The sequence below is a fragment of the Pleuronectes platessa genome, chromosome 15 (genome assembly GCF_947347685.1).
Source record: "Pleuronectes platessa chromosome 15, fPlePla1.1, whole genome shotgun sequence".
NCBI lineage: Eukaryota > Metazoa > Chordata > Actinopteri > Pleuronectiformes > Pleuronectidae > Pleuronectes > Pleuronectes platessa.
Window position 1 is genome coordinate 198,275 of NC_070640.1, and position 21,726 is coordinate 220,000.

The 21,726-nt window shown below is 41.6% G+C and overlaps 3 protein-coding genes across 6 annotated transcripts in view; 1 reads left to right on the forward strand and 2 right to left on the reverse strand.

Annotated features, from left to right (window-relative positions):
- Positions 1 to 420: 420 nt before the first annotated feature.
- chm (CHM Rab escort protein) lies at positions 421 to 12,425 on the forward strand. Its single transcript, XM_053440812.1, has 17 exons — positions 421 to 560; positions 796 to 862; positions 1,896 to 1,968; positions 2,057 to 2,181; positions 2,357 to 2,478; positions 3,391 to 3,446; positions 3,534 to 3,680; positions 4,240 to 4,356; positions 4,503 to 4,614; positions 4,698 to 4,920; positions 5,559 to 5,636; positions 10,670 to 10,777; positions 10,855 to 10,918; positions 11,015 to 11,111; positions 11,250 to 11,348; positions 11,440 to 11,579; positions 12,181 to 12,425. The coding sequence occupies exons 1-17, from the start codon at positions 509 to 511 to the stop codon at positions 12,307 to 12,309; spliced, it is 1,809 nt and encodes a 602-aa protein (XP_053296787.1). The 5' UTR covers positions 421 to 508; the 3' UTR covers positions 12,310 to 12,425.
- Positions 12,426 to 12,699: 274 nt separating this feature from the next.
- Positions 12,700 to 14,943, reverse strand: rps14 (ribosomal protein S14). 4 transcript variants are annotated; one of them, XM_053441295.1, is made up of 5 exons: positions 14,850 to 14,943; positions 13,522 to 13,674; positions 13,063 to 13,224; positions 12,897 to 12,973; positions 12,700 to 12,809 (listed from the first exon to the last, which is right to left on the reverse strand). In XM_053441295.1, the coding sequence occupies exons 2-5, from the start codon at positions 13,668 to 13,670 to the stop codon at positions 12,742 to 12,744; spliced, it is 456 nt and encodes a 151-aa protein (XP_053297270.1). In that variant the 5' UTR covers positions 13,671 to 13,674; positions 14,850 to 14,943; the 3' UTR covers positions 12,700 to 12,741. The 4 variants fall into 4 exon arrangements, with proteins under 4 accessions (XP_053297270.1, XP_053297272.1, XP_053297273.1 ...); XM_053441297.1 differs by having other exon boundaries at positions 14,801 to 14,915; XM_053441298.1 differs by having other exon boundaries at positions 14,797 to 14,903.
- Positions 14,944 to 17,776: 2,833 nt separating this feature from the next.
- Positions 17,777 to 21,726, reverse strand: part of camk2a (calcium/calmodulin-dependent protein kinase II alpha) — a 16,965-nt gene continuing 13,015 nt past the window's right edge. The window contains exon 18 of the mRNA XM_053441107.1: positions 17,777 to 21,313. Coding sequence (XP_053297082.1) covers positions 21,310 to 21,313 — 4 coding nt within the window. The 3' untranslated portion in view covers positions 17,777 to 21,309. The remainder of the gene's footprint in view (positions 21,314 to 21,726) is intronic.

Sequence of the window (21,726 nt, forward strand, 5' to 3'; positions counted from 1 at the left end):
CAGACACAACCAAGTAACACAAGCACATTCACAACACAACCCTCTGCCCAATTTGTTTCCACTTTCCCTTGTGACCCCGCCTTTATATCATACAGACAGACACCATATTAATGAGTTCATAATGTATGTATTGGCATCACAAACTTCATTCATTCATTTATTCAATTCAAAGCTTTAAGCACCAAAGCCACGGTGTCATTATCACTCTCCCTGTTTGAAATGTATTGTCCACTTGGTGGCGCAGTGGAGCAAATGAAGCACCAGTAAGCTCCAGCCCATGAGTGAACCAGATGGATGGAACGCGTCATGAAGCGTCACTACTGATCTGTAATCAGCTGATGTTTATTATCTGCTCCTCTGGTCCAGTGTCCCCACCGCCCCTTACAACAATAACAAATTCAGTTTAAAAGTATAATGTGACGTTTATTTTGAAAAGTCAAATGTTTGCCGTGTGTGACGTCATCACTGATCCCTGTCATGTGACAGCGTTTCCCTGCAAACAAGCAACATGGCTGCCGAGGATCTACCGTCAGAATTTGACGTCGTCATTCTGGGAACAGGTAAACGATCACCTGGGTCTGTGACGTCTGAGCGCTAATGACACCGAGTCCCGGGTTAAACTGGGACAACCCGGGACAAAGAGCAGGGTTAGCTAGCGGCTAACGACCCCTTCATTTGAAAGGCAACGGCTAGCAGCTAGCGCCCGGCTGTTAGCTGCTCTGGTCACGTGATCCTGTGACGAGCGTCATCTACATTTCACTGATCACTGACACTCTTGATGCTCCGTGTCTGTAGGGCTCGTGGAGTCGGTGGTGGCTGCTGCCTGTTCCAGGGTCGGTCAGCGAGTTCTTCATGTCGACAGGTAATCAGTCTGTAGGTCAGTCTGTCTGTCTGTCATCAGTCTGTCATCAGTCTGTCTGTCTATCAGTCTGTCTGTCAGTCTGTCTGTCCGTCATCAGTCTGTCAGTCTGTCTGTCTGTCTGTCAGTCATCAGTCTGTCATCAGTCTGTCTGTCTATCAGTCTGTCTGTCTATCAGTCTGTCTGTCTGTCTATCAGTCTGTCTGTCTATCAGTCTGTCTGTCAGTCTGTCTGTCCGTCATCAGTCTGTCAGTCTGTCTGTCTGTCTGTCAGTCATCAGTCTGTCATCAGTCTGTCTGTCTATCAGTCTGTCTGTCAGTCTGTCTGTCATCAGTCTGTCTGTCTGTCTGTCATCAGTCTGTCGGTCATCAGTCTGTCAGTCTGTCTGTCTATCAGTCTGTCTGTCAGTCTGTCTGTCATCAGTCTGTCTGTCTGTCTGTCTATCAGTCATCAGTCAGTCTGTCAGTCTGTCTGTCAGTCTGTCAGTCTGTCAGTCATCAGTCTGTCAGTCTGTCAGTCTGTCTGTCTATCAGTCTGTCTGTCAGTCTGTCTGTCAGTCTGTCTGTCAGTCTGTCAGTCTGTCTATCAGTCTGTCTGTCTGTCAGTCTGTCTGTCAGTCAGTCTGTCTGTCTGTCTGTCAGTCTGTCTGTCAGTCAGTCTGTCAGTCTGTCTATCAGAAACTCCGAATCACTGATCGAACCTATGACTCAATTGACTGAATAACATCAAACAGAAATAATAAAACTAAAAATGAGGTAAAAATCCCTAAATTAATATAAATATATTATATAAACCTTAGATACACATCAACTAAATAGTATCAATGTACCAGATGTTAAAAGTCTAAATTTGTATTTCTTATTTGTCAATAGTTGTCTTCAAGGAGAATTGATCAGTGAATTAGTTGTTCTTTGATTCATTGAATCATTTGTTGATGAATGAGATATGAAAATCACTGGAGCACTGTAAAGTGTAAAGTGTAAAGTATAAAGTGTAAAGTCCAGCAGGAAGTGACGGCAGCTTCCTGTGGTTTCAGGAGGAGTTACTACGCAGCCAACTGGGCCAGCTTCACCTTCAACAGCCTGCTCACCTGGATCCAACAGCACCAGGTGAGCACGCGTCTGATTGGCTGCTGATTTACTGCAGGAAGTGATGTCAGAAGTCTTGTGAATGTTGTAACCTGTGTGTGTGTGGTAGGAGGAGTCTCAGTCCGAGCCGGTCCAGGATTGGTCCAGCCTGGTGGAGGAAGGGGAAGAGCTGATCTATCTGTGTAACTCTGACTCCGCCTCCGTCACTAACCTGCAGGTGTTCTGTTACACCAGGTAAATTCATGAGTCTCCACGAGCCGCTTAATAACCAGAATCACTGGAACACCAGAGGGACACAGCTGTTACCAGAGCTCAGCTCGTTTGTTATCAGAGTAACAGCTTCCTGGTTTTAACTTTTGTCTTGGTTAGTCCCCTGAAGCTCTGACTCTCAGGTGTGGTGTGTTTATAGTGAAGAAGACGAGGAGGAGGAAGCTCCTGATCCTCCAGACACCACAGAAGAAGAAGAAGAAGAAGAAGAAGAAGAAGAAGAAGCTGAGGACGCTGTTAAAGAAGCAGAGACAGGATCTTCAGGTTTTAGTTTTGTGTTAAATATTGTTTATTCACTGGGACACTGATGATGAATCACATTTTAACGAGCAGCATTACTGTGGACTCACATATTTACATTTATTAACATGAATGTACATATTTTAACTTCACATTAAGATGACAAGCTCAGTCTCACATCTCCACTCTGTGATCATGAGCCACATGTGATGATCCATGAGCCACATGTGATGATCCATGAGCCACATGTCATGATCCATGAGCCACATGTGATGATCCATGAGCAACATGTTATGATCCATGAGCAACATGTTATGATCCATGAGGAACATGTTATGATCTATGAGCAACATGTTATGATCCATGAGCCACATGTGATGATCCATGAGCCACATGTGATGATCCATGAGCCACATGTGATGATCCATGAGCCACATGTGATGATCCATGAGCCACATGTGATGATCCATGAGCCACATGTCATGATCCATGAGCCATATGTGATGATCCATGAGCAACATGTGATGATCCATGAGCAACATGTTATGATCCATGAGCAACATGTTATGATCCATGAGGAACATGTTATGATCTATGAGCAACATGTTATAATCCATGAGCCACATGTTATGATCCATGAGCCACATGTCATGATCCATGAGCCACATGTGATGATCCATGAGCAACATGTTATAATCCATGAGCAACATGTTATAATCCATGAGCCACATGTTATGATCCATGAGGAACATGTTATGATCTATGAGCAACATGTTATGATCCATGAGCCACATGTTATGATCAATGAGCCACATGTTATGATCCATGAGCCACATGTTATGATCCATGAGCCACATGTTATGATCAATGAGCCACATGTTATGATCCATGAGCCACATGTGATGATCCATGAACAGGTTCTTGTTTTAATTCCAGGTCCACAGGACAAAGAAAGGAAAGAGGAAGTGGCTGAAGGAGAAGAGGAAGAACAGGTGTGGAGGGTGGGGTCAAGAAAGATGTCTAACAGCCATTCACAGATCTTTATGATGGTGACAGACAGATGTTATGTCCAATCACAGGCTGCTCAGACTGTTGGGGAGGAGCCAGAGACAGCTCAGTCCCGCCTCTCTGTCCCTCAATGCCAGTCAGAGCCAATGAGGAAGAAGATCAGCTACGCTCAGCTGGTGAAGGAAGGACGCAGGTTCAACATCGACCTCGTCTCCAAGGTAAAGCAACATCAAGGCCCTTAGCCCCGCCCCTTCGTCTTGTGTGTCCTCGTGTCGGGGTGGGCCGTCCCTGTGTGGACGGAGGGGCGGGGCCAAGTGCTCAGACGTATAGTCCTCTGGCAGACCCTCACTTCAGAGGGATATATAAACACATTATATACTAACTCTATAACAATATAAACACAATATACTAACTCTATAACAATATAAACACATTATATACTAACTCTATAACAATATAAACACAATATACTAACTATAACAATATAAACACATTATATACTAACTCTATAACAATATAAACACAATATACTAACTCTATAACAATATAAACACATTATATACTATCACTATAACAATATAAGAACATTATATACTAACTCTATAACAATATAAGAACATTATATACTAACACTATAACAATATAAACACATTATATACTAACTCTATAACAATGTAAACACATTATATACTAATTCTATAACAATATAAACACATTATATGCTAACACTGTAACAATATAAACACATTATATATTAACTCTATTCTTCTTCTCCAGCTGATGTATTCTCGCGGCTCATTGGTTGATCTGCTCATCAAGTCAAACGTCAGTCGTTATGCAGAGTTCAAGAACGTCAGTAGGATACTGACCTATCGCCATGACAACGTGGAACAGGTGAGTCATCCTGTCTGTCTCTCTATCTGTCTGTCTCTCGTCTCTCTGTAGCCTTCTGTTTCTCTCTACCCGTCTGACTCTGTGTACCCGTCTGACTCTCTTTACCTGTCTGTCTCTCTGTGTCCCTCTACCTGTCTGTCTCTCAGGTGCCCTGTAGTAGAGCTGATGTGTTTGCGAGTCGTCAGCTTTCCGTGGTAGAAAAGAGGAAGTTGATGCGTTTCCTCACTTCCTGTGTTGAGGACACTGAGGAGCAGCAAGGTGAGACACCTCACCTGTCTGCCTGCTGATGTCATTCATAACATTAGAGCATTATGGGTAAAGTTGTGCCGTCTTCTTTCCAGCTTACAACGGTCGGCCATATTTGGAGTTCTTGCGTGACCAGCAGCTTGGAGACAACCTGCAACACTTCCTCGTCCACTCTATTGCAATGGTGACAGAGGACACACCCACAGAGGCGGGGCTTGCCTCCACACGACATTTCTTGCACTGCCTGGGTCGCTACGGCAACACTCCTTTCCTGTTTCCTGTCTATGGCCTTGGAGAGATACCGCAGTGTTTCTGTAGGTAAGAACCTGTCTGTCTGTCCATCCCCGTCTCTATCTGTGTCTCTCTGTGTCTCTCTCTCTCTCTCTGTCTCTGTCTCTGTCTCTCTCTGTCTCTCTCTCTCTCTCTGTGTCTCTCTGTGTCTCTCTGTGTCTCTCTGTGTCTCTCTGTCTCTCTCTCTCTCTCTGTCGCTCTCTCTCTCTCTCTCTCTCTCTCTCTCTGTCTCTGTCTCTGTCTCTCTCTCTTGAGTCTCTCTCTCTCTGTCTCTCTCTGTCTCTCTCTCTCTCTCTCTGTGTCTCTCTGTCTCTCTCTCTCTCTCTGTCTCTCTCTCTCTCTCTGTCATCTGAAGCGTGTAGCCACGGATTAGATGTTGTCCTGGTGAGATGTTGTCTCATTACAGTGGAGTATGAATGGTTGTGTGGAGTCTGAGGCTGCGTTGATTTACATATATGATGATCCGTGAACACACATGATGCAAGTCGTGTGCAGACTTTATTCATTATAGTTTCTGTAAAATCTTAGAACCAAACTTCTCTATCTGTAGGTGTGAGGACAACAGCTGGCTGTGATTGGTCTAGACTCTAGACAATCTTTGAGCTTCACATGTGACTGTTCCTTCATGCTGATTGGATGATGGTTGTCAATCACTTGTGTTGCAGGATGTGTGCTGTGTTTGGAGGAATCTACTGTTTGAGACACTCGGTCCATTGTGTGATCGTCGACCAGGAGTCCAACAGGTACTAGAGCTCTTTATATACAGTCACTGATCCTCTTTATATACAGTCACTGATCATCTGTATATACAGTCACTGATCCTCTTTATATACAGTCACTGATCATCTTTATATACAGTCACTGATCCTCTGTATATACAGTCACTGATCCTCTTTATATACAGTCACTGATCCTCTTTATATACAGTCATTGATCATCTGTATATACAGTCACTGATCGTCTGTATATACAGTCACTTATTATCTTTATATACAGTCAGTGATCCTCTTTATATACAGTCACTGATCCTCTTTATATACAGTCACTGATCATCTTTATATACAGTCACTGATCCTCTTTATATACAGTCACTGATCATCTTTATATACAGTCACTGATCCTCTTTATATACAGTCACTGATCATCTGTATATACAGTCACTTATTATCTTTATATACAGTCACTGATCATCTTTATATAGAGTCACTGATCCTCTTTATATACAGTCACTGATCATCTGTATATACAGTCACTGATCGTCTGTATATACAGTCACTTATTATCTTTATATACAGTCAGTGATCCTCTTTATATACAGTCACTGATCCTCTTTATATACAGTCACTGATCATCTTTATATACAGTCACTGATCCTCTTTATATACAGTCACTGATCATCTGTATATACAGTCACTTATTATCTTTATATACAGTCATTGATCATCTGTATATACAGTCACTGATCATCTGTATATACAGTCACTTATTATCTTTATATACAGTCACTGATCCTCTTTATATACAGTCACTTATTATCTTTATATACAGTCACTGATCCTCTTTATATACAGTCACTGATCCTCTTTATATACAGTCACTGATCATCTTTATATACAGTCACTGATCCTCTTTATATACAGTCACTGATCCTCTTTATATACAGTCACTGATCATCTCTATATACAGTCACTTATTATCTTTATATACAGTCACTGATCCTCTTTATATACAATCACTGATCCTCTTTATATACAGTCACTGATCATCTTTATATACAGTCACTGATCATCTCTATATACAGTCACTGATCATCTGTATATACAGTCACTGATCCTCTTTATATACAGTCACTGATCATCTTTATATACAGTCACTGATCATCTCTATATACAGTCACTTATTATCTTTATATACAGTCACCGATCCTCTTTATATACAGTCACTGATCCTCTTTATATACAGTCACTGATCATCTTTATATACAGTCACTTATTATCTTTATATACAGTCACTGATCATCTGTATATACAGTCACTGATCATCTGTATATACAGTCACTTATTATCTTTATATACAGTCACTGATCATCTTTATATACAGTCACTGATCATCTCTATATACAGTCACTTATTATCTTTATATACAGTCACTGATCCTCTTTATATACAGTCACTGATCCTCTTTATATACAGTCACTGATCATCTGTATATACAGTCACTGATCATCTTTATATACAGTCACTTATTATCTTTATATACAGTCACTGATCATCTTTATATACAGTCATTGATCATCTGTATATACAGTCACTGATCATCTTTATATACAGTCACTGATTCTCTTTATATACAGTCACTGATCATCTTTATATACAGTCACTGATCATCTTTATATACAGTCACTGATCATCTATATATACAGTCACTTATTATCTTTATATACAGTCACTGATCATCTATATATACAGTCACTTATTATCTTTATATACAGTCACTGATCATCTTTATATACAGTCACTGATCATCTCTATATACAGTCACTGATCATCTGTATATACAGTCACTGATCATCTGTATTTACAGTCACTTATTATCTTTATATACAGTCACTGATCCTCTTTATATACAGTCACTGATCATCTGTATATACAGTCACTTATTATCTTTATATACAGTCACTGATCATCTGTATATACAGTCACTGATCATCTTTATATACAGTCACTGATCATCTGTATATACAGTCACTGATCATCTGTATATACAGTCACTTATTATCTTTATATACAGTCACTGATCCTCTTTATATACAGTCACTGATCCTCTTTATATACAGTCATTGATCATCTTTATATACAGTCACTGATCATCTGTATATACAGTCACTGATCCTCTTTATATACAGTCACTGATTCTCTTTATATACAGTCACTGATCCTCTTTATATACAGTCACTGATCATCTGTATATACAGTCACTTATTATCTTTATATACAGTCACTGATCATCTGTATATACAGTCACTGATCATCTTTATATACAGTCACTGATCATCTGTATATACAGTCACTTACTATCTTTATATACAGTCACTGATCATCTTTATATACAGTCACTGATCCTCTTTATATACAGTCATTGATCATCTTTATATACAGTCACTGATCATCTGTATATACAGTCACTGATCCTCTTTATATACAGTCACTGATTCTCTTTATATACAGTCACTGATCATCTTTATATACAGTCACTGATCATCTTTATATACAGTCACTGATCATCTCTATATACAGTCACTTATTATCTTTATATACAGTCACTGATCCTCTTTATATACAGTCACTGATCATCTGTATATACAGTCACTGATCATCTGTATATACAGTCACTTATTATCTTTATATACAGTCACTGATCCTCTTTATATACAGTCACTGATCATCTGTATATACAGTCACTTATTATCTTTATATACAGTCACTGAGCATCTGTATATACAGTCACTGATCATCTGTATATACAGTCACTGATCATCTGTATATACAGTCACTGATCCTCTTTATATACAGTCATTGATCATCTTTATATACAGTCACTGATCATCTGTATATACAGTCACTGATCCTCTTTATATACAGTCACTGATCATCTGTATATACAGTCACTGATCATCTGTATATACAGTCACCTATTATCTTTATATACAGTCACTGATCATCTTTATATACAGTCACTGATCATCTTTATATACAGTCACTGATCCTCTTTATATACAGTCACTGATCATCTTTATATACAGTCACTGATCATCTTTATATACAGTCACTTATTATCTTTATATACAGTCACTGATCATCTTTATATACAGTCACTGATCATCTGTATATACAGTCACTGATCATCTTTATATACAGTCACTTATTATCTTTATATACAGTCACTGATCATCTCTATATACAGTCACTGATCATCTGTATATACAGTCACTTATTATCTTTATATACAGTCACTGATCATCTTTATATACAGTCACTTATTATCTTTATATACAGTCACTGATCATCTCTATATACAGTCACTGATCATCTTTATATACAGTCACTGATCATCTCTATATACAGTCACTTATTATCTTTATATACAGTCACTGATCCTCTTTATATACAGTCACTGATCATCTGTATATACAGTCACTTATTATCTTTATATACAGTCACTGATCCTCTTTATATACAGTCACTGATCATCTTTATATACAGTCATTGATCATCTTTATATACAGTCACTGATCATCTGTATATACAGTCACTGATCCTCTTTATATACAGTCACTGATCATCTCTATATACAGTCACTGATCATCTGTATATACAGTCACTGATCATCTGTATATACAGTCACTGATCCTCTTTATATACAGTCATTGATCATCTTTATATACAGTCACTGATCATCTTTATATACAGTCACTGATTCTCTTTATATACAGTCACTGATCATCTTTATATACAGTCACTTATTATCTTTATATACAGTCACTGATCCTCTTTATATACAGTCACTGATCATCTGTATATACAGTCACTTATTATCTTTATATACAGTCACTGATCATCTGTATATACAGTCACTTACTATCTTTATATACAGTCACTGATCCTCTTTATATACAGTCACTGATCATCTGTATATACAGTCACTGATCATCTGTATATACAGTCACTTATTGTGTTTATATACAGTCACTGATCCTCTTTATATACAGTCACTGATCATCTGTATATACAGTCAATTATTATCTTTATATACAGTCATTGATCATCTTTATATACAGTCACTGATCATCTGTATATACAGTCACTGATCATCTGTATATACAGTCACTGATCATCTGTATATACAGTCACTTATTATCTTTATATACAGTCACTTATTATCTTTATATACAGTCACTGATCATCTCTATATACAGTCACTGATCATCTTTATATACAGTCACTGATCATCTCTATATACAGTCACTTATTATCTTTATATACAGTCACTGATCCTCTTTATATACAGTCACTGATCATCTGTATATACAGTCACTTATTATCTTTATATACAGTCACTGATCCTCTTTATATACAGTCATTGATCATCTTTATATACAGTCACTGATCATCTTTATATACAGTCACTGATCCTCTTTATATACAGTCACTGATCATCTGTATATACAGTCACTTATTATCTTTATATACAGTCACTGATCATCTTTATATACAGTCACTGATCATCTGTATATACAGTCACTGATCATCTTTATATACAGTCACTGATCATCTTTATATACAGTCACTGATTCTCTTTATATACAGTCACTGATCATCTGTATATACAGTCACTGATCATCTTTATATACAGTCACTGATCATCTTTATATACAGTCACTGATCATCTTTATTTACAGTCACTGATCATCTTTATATACAGTCACTGATCATCTTTATATACAGTCACTGATCATCTTTATTTACAGTCACTGATCTCCACTTCACCATCACTCTTCCTCATTCATAGTATTTTCTGTAACTAAGCAACTAACTACAGAGTAGACAATCTATTTCCTGATTACACCACATGACCAGTGACTTGTCATGTGACATGTGTTGTCAGGTGAGGATAAAGTTATTTTCATATTGCACCAGGATAATAATAAAGAGTTTCACTGATCAACAGATTCTACAGAAGCTGAACTTTTACTTGAGCTCCTCCTTCCTTGTTTCAGGTGCAAGGCGGTGATTGACATCAGAGGACAGCGAATCAGCTGCAGCCACTTTGTGGTGGAGGACGGCTATGTGGCCGCGGAGAGGAAGAAGGTGGCCACGCCCACCAGGTGAGGACACACAGGGGACACAATGACCACTGACTGGTGGGACATCATGGACTGATGTGTGTGATTTGTGCGTTCAGGTTCATCAGCAGAGCCGTCCTGATCACTGACGGCTCCGTCCTGCCCACTGACTCTGAGCAGCAGGTTAGTCCTCTGACCCTGCAGCGCCACCATCAGGTCACATTCCAACATGACGCCCTGGACTCAACTGTCACTTGTGATTCTGTCTCGTGTGCTCAGGTTTCCATGGTTACTCTTCCTCCAATAGCAGCGGGGAGTCCGTCGGTGAAGATGGTGGAGCTCTGTCCGTCCACCATGACGTGTCCACCAGGAACCTGTGAGTGGACACGCCTCCAACTACATGATCGGTCATCGACCAATCAGTTCTCCAGTTTGAGATGTAATACATCATCCAAACATGGACACTATAGAAGATGACTGTTGTTACGTGAAGTCCTATGTTATGTCTCCATAGATCTGGTCCACCTCACTTGTCAATCAACTGGCTCCGCCTACCAGGACCTGTCGCCACTGGTAACCAGAATGTTCCACACTCCAGAGTCACATGACCAAGGTGACGCACACACACACAATGTGCTGCTCTGTCGTGTGTGACAGTTAACACGTGTTACGTCTAAAGCGTTGAGTTGTGTGTTTGTGTGCAGGCAAGCGTCCGTCTGTCCTCTGGTGTCTGTACTTCAACATGGTGGACGGGTCGGCGGTCGATTGTCACAACCTCCCATCAAACGTGCACGTGTGTTCTGGACCAGATGGAGAGCTGGGCCACGAACACGCCATCACACAGGTGACCTCTATCACATCAACACAATCCATTTGTGTTAGTTCAGACCAAACTATGTTGTTTTGAGTTCGGGAGTCAGCTGTGTCTGAATGTGAACAAAGGAGTAGTTCACTCATTATCTGAGGTTGAGGTGTTCGAGTCCAGAAATCAGGAGCTTATCTTCAGATGTAAAAAATCACAACATGCCTCGATATTGATCCTGAGTTGAAATCAAGTGTCAAACCCTAAAGGTCACTGAACCCACCCCCTCAGAAGGTAAGAGGACGTTTTGTGTAAATGACACCACAGGAGCAATATGGAGGCATGTTGTGTTTTCTCACGTCTGAAGATAAAGACCTGAAATCTTACCGTGGGTTCGGAGGCTGAGATTCCATGATGACATCATACGGAGAAGTACGAAACAAGATGTTTCAATAACAAATGGACTGAGCGACTGTTTTCATACTTTGAGGCCCCCTACTGGCCCTGTAGTAAAAAGACAATGTATTTTTATCTGCATCAGTTTCCCAAACACAAAAAAGTTGAAGACACAGGATTCAGTTTATATTAGTTGTGACCAGTTAAGACCTGATGTTGACTGATTAAACTCTTTACTGGTTTTCAGGCGGAGTCGATCTTCCGGAAGATTCTCCCTCAGGAGGAATTCTGTCCTCCAGCTCCGAACCCTGAAGACATCATCTACGACGCAGACACCGCGGAGGGGGACGTCCTCAGTCGTCAAACTGAGGAGTAATGACTTCATATTTATCCAAAAGCTCCTTCAGTGCATTGTGGGTAAAAGTTGCCTTCATCTGTTTTACTTCTCTGCTTTCTGTCATTTAAAACTCAATAAAGTAAAAACTGAGCAAACGTTTAATTTTTCCACACAACACTGCTGCATGATGGGAAAGGTTAGTTGTCGCCTCTGGACTTGTTTAACGAACAGCCGACAGTTCAAGATGTTTCAATATTTTCAAAGGCATGTTTTATTTTGAAATTCCTCGACTGAAGCAACGGGTTCCAAAACCACGATTCAGTAAATTAACTAATTAGTGTTGCAGCCTCCTGGTGGACTCTGTATGAGTTAGGAGGCTTCTAAATTCTACCACTGGTGATTGATCAAAGGAAACAGTCCGGCTCAAGGTTTTGACTTTAATCTTTTTATTATCAGAAAACTTCCTGCAGTTTACAGACGGCGACCACGACGTCCGCCCTTCCTCCGGGTCGAGTCCGATGGGATCGGAGTGACGTCCTCTGGACAAACAAAGAAGAACAAGTTAGACTCTTGGTTCTGAATTCATTTGACTTAGAAACTATTTCCTGGGGGGGGGTGGGGTTTACCGATGCGTCCGATCTTCATGCCGGACCGAGCCAGCGCTCTGAGAGCAGACTGAGCTCCAGGACCTGGAGTCTTGGTCCTGAAACACGAGACACGGTTTAACTGAAGAGTCGTGATGACGTGTGACAGAGCTTCCAGAAGATGGAGGATCAGCTGATGAGTGTTTACCTGTTTCCGCCGGTCGCCCGCAGCTTGATGTGCAGGGCGGTGATCCCGAGCTCTTTGCAGCGCTGAGCCACGTCCTGAGCGGCCAACATGGCGGCGTAGGGAGAGGACTCGTCTCTGTCGGCCTTCACCTTCATCCCCCCGGTCACGCGGCAGATAGTCTCCCTGGAACACACACACATTACATCTCCACGTGCACACACACATTGTTGTTTGATCCCATTGGTTAAACAGTTAAAGACGTTAAAACAAATCCGATCATTTTATGATGTCTGACACAAACATGGGACCATTTGTTAATATCTAAGAACAAAGAGAGAAACGAGTTGTGATGTTTTACAGTGAACTTTCAGTTGGACTCAGATCCAGTAGACCTTCACTAACTTTTTATGAATTTGTTTAAAACCTAAACGTCTCATTGAGAGCTGCAGTCAGAGGTTAGCCTCGGAGACGGTCACTTACTTCCCGGAGAGGTCGGTGACGTGGACGAACGTGTCGTTGAAGGAAGCGAAGATGTGACAGACGCCAAAAACGTTCTCTCCTTCAGCGACCTGAGGACCCAGACTGATCACCTGCTCCTCCTTCTTCTCCTTCCCTTTACGAGGAGCCATTGTTCTGACGGAGGAGAAGAGAGGGAGGTGAAAAAGAGTTACTTCAGACAAACATTATTACAGCTTCAAAATGGCCGACGACCACACGCTCAAACCAATCAGAGTCTTTGACCACCTTGTCAGCTTCACTACTATTGGTCGTCCTCAGGGGAGATGACGGTACTGGGTTTAACTGATTTTTACCATTATCGCAGTTTCCTACCTGCATGAAATGTAAAAACTACGATATCTAACTAGTGTTGTTTGTGTGCGAGCTGCTGAAACGCTACGATTAGCAGAGTAGCTGCGAGAAGATTACACACCTCTATACATTCACTCCTTCTAAAGCATCAATATCGTGACATCACTACATTCATGTCTGACGTCGTACGACACGAGATCAACTGTGACTTTGCCTCAGTTCAGAATCTTATCCTTCGTACAGATTCCGTCCTCACCACACGTCTCAACCACTGAGTAGCAATCCCATGATGCATTGCACTTCAGAGACAAACTGGTGTCCAAGATGTAAAACTGAGGCGAAGACGTCAGTTTGAATTTGAACGTCAGATAAAACGCGTTTAACGTTTTAATCAAACAGGCGACATTTCCGTGCGCAGTTTGGTTGCTAGGGGACAGTGGTGCAAGCTGGTAAATTAATCACGTGACCAACACAACCTTTTGCCACCTCCGGTTCATGACGTCATCGCGTGTGAACACAGATCACTGAATGATATCATACTCACAGGGCTCTGACGTCACGGGAGACCTGCACGTCTGACGTGAGTTAAACTAAATCAACAGGAAACAGGAGCCGAAGCTTCTGTAGCATGTTAGCTTCTCCTGAGCTACTGTAGCATGTTAGCTTCTGCGTGAGCTGCTGTAGCAGGTTAGCTACTCCGGACTAACACGCGCAGCCGCTTCACGTCGGGGTGGACACCCCGTGACACGCACGCGCCTCACCTGTGAAAAATACTCTAAATATTGTCTATTCGCCGCTGCTGGGCCGAGCGCAGAGACAAGATGGCGTCGCGGCTCCAGTCTCACAAACATGGATCTTTTATAAAGATTCAGTTCGACTCACAGAGAAACTCGTCACAGCGAGAGAGTGAAGAAGAAGAGGAGCCGCCGCGCAGCACAGATTTACCCACAGAGGATGAAGAGGACGCGCAGATGTTAGAAGATGAAGCGGGAACTCACCGAGCTGCGTCTGGTCTTCACTCTGACACAGAAAAGAAAGAGCTTCCTCTTCCGGCGCAGAAGATGACGAGTGCCAGCGCCGGAAGCAGCTACTGCCGCCACGTGGTCTGATGGGGGAACATCCGCGACTCCTTCACACATTTTAACATCAACTTAAATCAATGAAACAGAAATAAATACAAATAATGAAAATGAAAATAAAATAAATAATAATCAAATAAAAAGAGTAAATAAAGTTGAATCCAGGTGAATGTGAGAGTTCGTCTGTGTAGATCTGAAGTATCTTGTTCAGTTATGAACAACACATTACACAACACGTTACACACTACACAACACGTTTTGAACAAAACATTACACACAACAAGTTACACTTGCGCCTCTTTATGACAAACACATGTCCTTATAAGGACAAATAGAGGCGTGGCAGTATGCTGATTGAAGAGAGGGGACATGCGGTATCAATTTAGAATGATTCTGAATCTCAAACGTACACAAGGTGGTGAGAACCAATCAGCTGCAGCGCACGTGTCATGAACCTGGCAGCGATTTTGCACACGTGTTAGTAAATGAGGCTCAATGTCCCCAGAGGAGCCTGGAGCCTCGAGTCCAGAGCGTCGGCGGCTCCTGGAGGACGTCGGCCCTGAGGTCATCGTCTGACCCTCATGTGTCTCTGACCTTCATCCGATTCAGCAACTATGGGACATTATGTGTCGTGCATCCAACGCCACCAAGTACAGCCACAGACTGTCCAGGAGCTCACTGATGTCCTGGTCCAGGTCTGGGAGGAGATCCCCCAGGACGCCATCCACCAACTCATCAGGAGCATCAGGCAGGAGGAGGCCACACCCACCGAGTCACATGATGAGTAGTCAAAGTCACGCAGGTTGGATCAGCCTGTGATTTCACTTTTTCACTTTGATTTTCCATTGACCGTTGTTAGAATGTTCATCAGTAAAGATTTTCATCTTGAATAATTCATTCATCAAGATCAATCACATTTTATTAGTATAGTCTCATATTCACAGTCCCAGTTTGTCTCATCGTCTTTAACGAGGTGAGACGTCCTCTGTCCTTCAACAAGAGTCAAACTACTGAAACCTTCAACAGGTGGAGAAGGTGGAAACCTCAGAGACACATGTGAGGACCCGTCTCCAGGACGGACACTAGTCAACAGATGTCCCGTGGAACAGAGGACATCACAGAGATCAGAGTCTTTACAGCTTTGATTAGAATAAACACTTTGTAACAGAACTGAAGATCAATGACCTGATGGATTATTATCAGTAATGGTCGAGTATCAGAAGAGAAATATTATATATCAAGCAGACTTGTTGTGATCATAGTCCACGATCAGGATCCACCATCAGGATCAGGATCCACCATCAGGATCAACCATCAGGATCAGGATCAACCACCACGAGGAGAAGTCAGTAACGTGTATTGATGAGATCTTAATTTCTTTGATGTGTGATTTAAGGGTTCCCTGAATTTATTTTAGCAGTCTGTTTATATATACGTTTATATATTCAATACATATTGTAGTGGCCGTTCCACTAAGTTCCAATACGATGGCCACTTGCTTGTGTCTGAGGAGTAACTTCTCACAGCTGACTCGTGTCCAAACATCGACCCCGACCCGCTGTAACCCGATGTTAAACAAATCCACGAGGCTGATTACACTTGAAGTGATGGATTTTATTTTCCTGTCCAGCTCAGTTCAGAAACACCGTTCAAACGATCCACTATGGAAGAGGGGCGTGCCTTAACTCCAAACTGGTCCCAACGTCACTTTATCTCTGATCACTGACGTCAACATCACTTTCCATCATCTCCACGTAAATGTCACGTATATTTCACCGTCAAACCCCCCCCCCCCCCTTCGCTGGCTCCACCACGCACCGATATGAAGAGCCGCCTTACGGCCACAATATACAAAATGTAATTCAACTGTACAAAACTTAAACTACAACACCTGGACAATATAAGAAAATATCAAAACGACATAAATATTTAACTATACACACACACTTGCTGCATAGTGGCTCTTACACATATTTATATTAATATGTGTAGAATATATATATTTATATTAATATGTCACAGTTTTATCAAAGTTTTTTGACCAAATTCATGTTTGTCATATTTACACGTTTCATTCATCGTACTCGTACAGTGACAATAAAGATCTCTTGAATGTTGAATCTATTGTTGAAATGTAATCATTAAATTTGTACGTGATCATTTAATCACAGACAATTCTCAGGTCAGATGTAATAATATAATATTATATAATGCAATATAATATGATACAGTATAATATGTATACGTTTTGTACCAGCAGAGGCAGTGTTTTCTAAAATGTCTAATTTCCAAACTCGAGGCACGTTTAACTCACACGTTGTTCATGTGATAGACGTGTTGTGAGCGTCATGTGATAAACGACTGGAGGTGAGAACAGACCAATGAGAAGGCACCATTTAACCACCTCCGTTTATTTACATAAACACTTTGAACACGATGCAGGAGAAGAAATTACACAGTGAGCATGCAGCATCAGTTCGTACACAACAACATCATCATAGTAAAAGAGCTGATTATTGATCATTGATTATTGATCATTGATTATTGATCGTTCACAGCGGCCCCGTCGTGAGCGGGAACAGCGAGGACATCGGGACCATTTGATTCTAACTCCGACTGTTCTGTGAAAATGTTCTTATCAAAACATGGATCACATCCGATCAATGACATTTAAATCCTAATTAAAAACACTCAAAGTTGTTTTATAGCTTTTAGCATCAGTTTAACAACTTTCCTGGGAAACTGTTCATTAGCTTGTTAGCACAAAGAATGCTAGTCATAAGTGAACACGTTAGCTTTTTGAGCTAACAGTGCTTGTTTCTGAAGTGACACCCCCCCCCCCCCCCCCCCCCCCCCCCTCCGTCCTGCTGTTTCCTGTCACGTGGATGACACACTTCCTGTGGTGAGCGTGCTCACGCTGAGGCAGGAGACATGTCGCCTGGTAACATCTGGTCAGAGGAACAACGTGAAAGTTACGATCAATTTTTCAGTTTCAAGCGTAAACATCGATATATTTGTAGAAAATGACATCACAGATTTTTTCAGGGATGAGTTACTGATAAATATACGTTCAAGTGTCGTAAAGTTAGAAGTGGACGTGCTGCTTTAGAAAACATTCACTGTGCCGGCGCCACCTGGAGTCTGACGGGGTCAGAGGTCATTTCACTGGAAGAGGCTGAATCAGAAGTTTCAAGAACAAGCCGACATCTTTATTTTAATCCTCGAACAAAATGTCAGAACTGAAGCTTTGAGACTGACGATGAAATGTTTCCTCCTCAGACGTCTCAGACGCTGTCTCATCAGCTGCTCTGTGATTGGTCCTCATGAGGAGGAGGAGGAGGAGCCTTTGAAATTAGACAGACGCTATTCTATAGGCAGCCACCGGGGGAGACATCGTCTGAACTGAGAAACAACGTTGACTAAACATCAGAGTCTGTTCTACGAAGTTCAACAGATCCAGGATCTCAGTTTCCAGCTGAACTTATTAATCCCAGTCTGGTAAACGGTCACATGACGCTGCTTATCAACTGGTTGAGTTAACTCAGGTTTCCTCTAGATAACGCATGCACATAAAGGGGCGGGCTTTACTGCATATGACCAATCACAGACATGGACAGTTTGACTGACAGCAAAGCCGAGGATCAAGTGTCTGAGCAGAACAAACATCCAGAATAACAGAAAATGTTCCAGCTGCTAAATGCAGGAAGAACAGCTGGAAAAACATCTGGGATTGTGTTAATGTGTACGTTACAGCGCCCCCTGGGGACATCTGGTAAAAAATACATGACTTGACCACGATATAATAACAAGAACAAGATATATAAATCGGGGCCACGAGATCCGAATCGGTTGTTTACTAACAAAACGTGGAAGTGAAGACGCCTCTTGAAGAGAAACTTTTGAATTCCAGGATGTTGCCTATACAATGTTTACTATTATATAATTATATAATTTCACAGGATGAAGCTAATTAAAGGATAAAATAATTAAAGTTCTCCTCCGCCAACACTCCCAGTACATCAGTACCAGTAAGTGGAGCAGCTGCAGTCGGTGGTACCGTGAGCACTTTGCTCCTACGGGTCCGGTTGGTTCTGTTCGGTTCCTCTGAGGAGAATCTAGATCTTTCAGAAGCTCCTCAGAGGAGCTCAGAGGATCCTGTGGGTCTCTGAAGACCCTGGTCCTCCTCAGAGACTCCAACAACCAGCTCCACGGATCCTCTAAGAACATGATGTCATGGTTCAAAGGAGGTGACTGGTCAGTGGGCGGAGCTTCAGGCTCTTTGATCTCTTATCTCCAACTTCACATGGAGCAGGTCAGCAGGTTGAGTTACCATGGTGATTCACCTGATGACCACAAATCCTGCTTCCTGGTTCAGGGCCCTGGAGTGAAGATCCAGATGTTGAACATCTGCTGCATTTTGATCATCAGAACTACGGAGGCTTCTGAGCGTCAGCTGAGAAAAAACTACATTTTACATCGAGGACATTTTTCTGTGGTGTGGGGGCGTGGCTTCAATACCTGTTGCTGCCCTGACCACCTGGTGTTAGTTGTGACAAATTCAAAGAAGCCCCGCCTTCTCTCCACAGTCCCAACCTGACCTTTGACCTTTGATTCAGCCTCTCCAGTTGGACGAGATGTCAGCTAACGATTGCTAAGGGAACACATGTCACACTCGTTAATGCACATCGTACTGAAAAATCATAAAGCTAATAATAATACTTTGCGTTTGCGCTCTGTACAGTTGAGTCACAACATTAGCGAAGGAAGTTTGATTCAACATGAAAAAGCTTTGAAAGTTAGAAATGCGATACGGAGAAGAATCATTTCCTCTGATCGTACAAACTTCTGACTGTAAAAACATTCACTTCTCACAGCTAGCAGGCGCCATTGCTCCCAGTGAGGAATGCTAACAAAGCTAACAAGTCAGAGTCAAGTCACCGCAGAGCAGGAAACAAAGGGACAGCTGCCAACAGCAAAACGCGCAGAGCCCGAAAACCAAAACACAAAGCACGTTTGGCATGCATCACGAAATCTGTACAGTCAACGAATCACTGAAGAGGAAGTAATACGCTCCATCCAATCAAAACACATGGGTCCTCCGTCCAATCAGAGCGAGTCAATGTTTCACTTGGTCAAATCAGTTGTAACGTCATTAAGGCTGAAAACCAACGGACATATGAGGTTTCACAGAGCGACCACGCCGACGACAGAGCAACGCCACAGTCCCTAGAAGAGCTGGACTTCTTTTTGTCCCTTCTGGGACTCTGTACTGAGTTTACTGATGATGATTCTGATTGGCTGATGATAATAACGATGGTGTTTTACTGTGACTTATTTATTTTCAACCTGAAACGTTTGGTAAACTCAAGCCGACAGATTCTCAGGGTGGCTCCTGGTGAAGGTCGAAGGTCGTCCTCGTTAGCACAGCTGCGGGGGTGCGGCTGTTCCTGGAAGATCGCAGGACGGAGAGCGATGGAAGTTTCTGCAGCTCTCCGACCAATAAGGAAGCAGAGCGTCAAACTTTATCGTTGACGTGTCGTCAGCGTTACCTGTTTATCTCAACATGAAATAAAACGTTACATATATTACATTTATATAAAGTTTATATATTAAATCATCCACGTAAAGAGGCCCAGAGCTGCCGGTCATCTTCTCATCTCAAGATAAAATGATGTCACATGATCCGTCTTTAAACTGTTGCTTGTTTCTGATCAGTTTTGTTTGTAAAACTTAACGAGTTACAAACTGCGATCTCGAAGTCACGGCTCTAGATGCTAACTGGTAACCATGGCGACTCATGTTTTTAATGATATGATATGATGTGTATGTTGTTTTCTTTATGTTCAGGTGGAAACCTCATATCTCTTTGGAACCAAGAACCAACCACTGATGTTCAAAAAACTTTATCTGTCAATCAAGGTGAATTTAAAAACAATTATTATTCATTGATTAATTCTTCTTATCAATTATAACATCATATTTCCATGTTTTCGTCTTTTTATGAACTGAAACAGGAAGCTGATGAAACTCGTGATGACGAACAGTTTCTTCAAATGGCGAAAAATATTTCATGTTAAACTCGTCGTTATTATTGATCATCGATCAGATGTTGATGAGATACGAGGTTTCCACACCTTCACTGACCCTGAGCTGGGCAGCTGATTGGTTGATCACAAGGGTGTAACAGAGTCCAAACAAGCTAAAGAGAGGAAGCTGATTGGTTGATTGATTGTGCAGTTCACTGCAGGAAGCCCCGCCCATGTCTCCTCCTCCTTCTTTTGGTTTTTATCAAACTTCTAAAAGTCCTGCCTGGTCTGCTGTCGATCAATCTGTTGTCAAGGTGACGCTGGCCCCATCAAAGACCCGCCCACTCTGGAAGTTAACTGCAGAGGAAACAAAAACAGATGTCACAACAACAAAACTGATCAATAATCAACTAAACTAATCAATAAACAACAAAACTGATCAATAATCAACTAAACTAATCAATAAACAACAAAACTGATCAATTGTCAAAAGACGTCTAGACCAGTGATTCTCAAACTATTGAACGCGTTCCAACAGTGCTACACAAGCTCCCTCTGGTGGTACGCGGAAGAATTTCAGTAACATAAAATATTATTATTATAAAATGGACGGTTCATCTTTCAAGCTGGAACTATTCCAAAGAAAAGATCGTATCAGGAAGAGAAACTGTCGTGTTGAAAGGGAAGTGGCAGGAAACCGAGCTCAAGTGCTAGTAGCTACGTTAGCAGCACCAGTGAAGTCTTCACAGCAGCTGCTAGCAGCTAGCCGC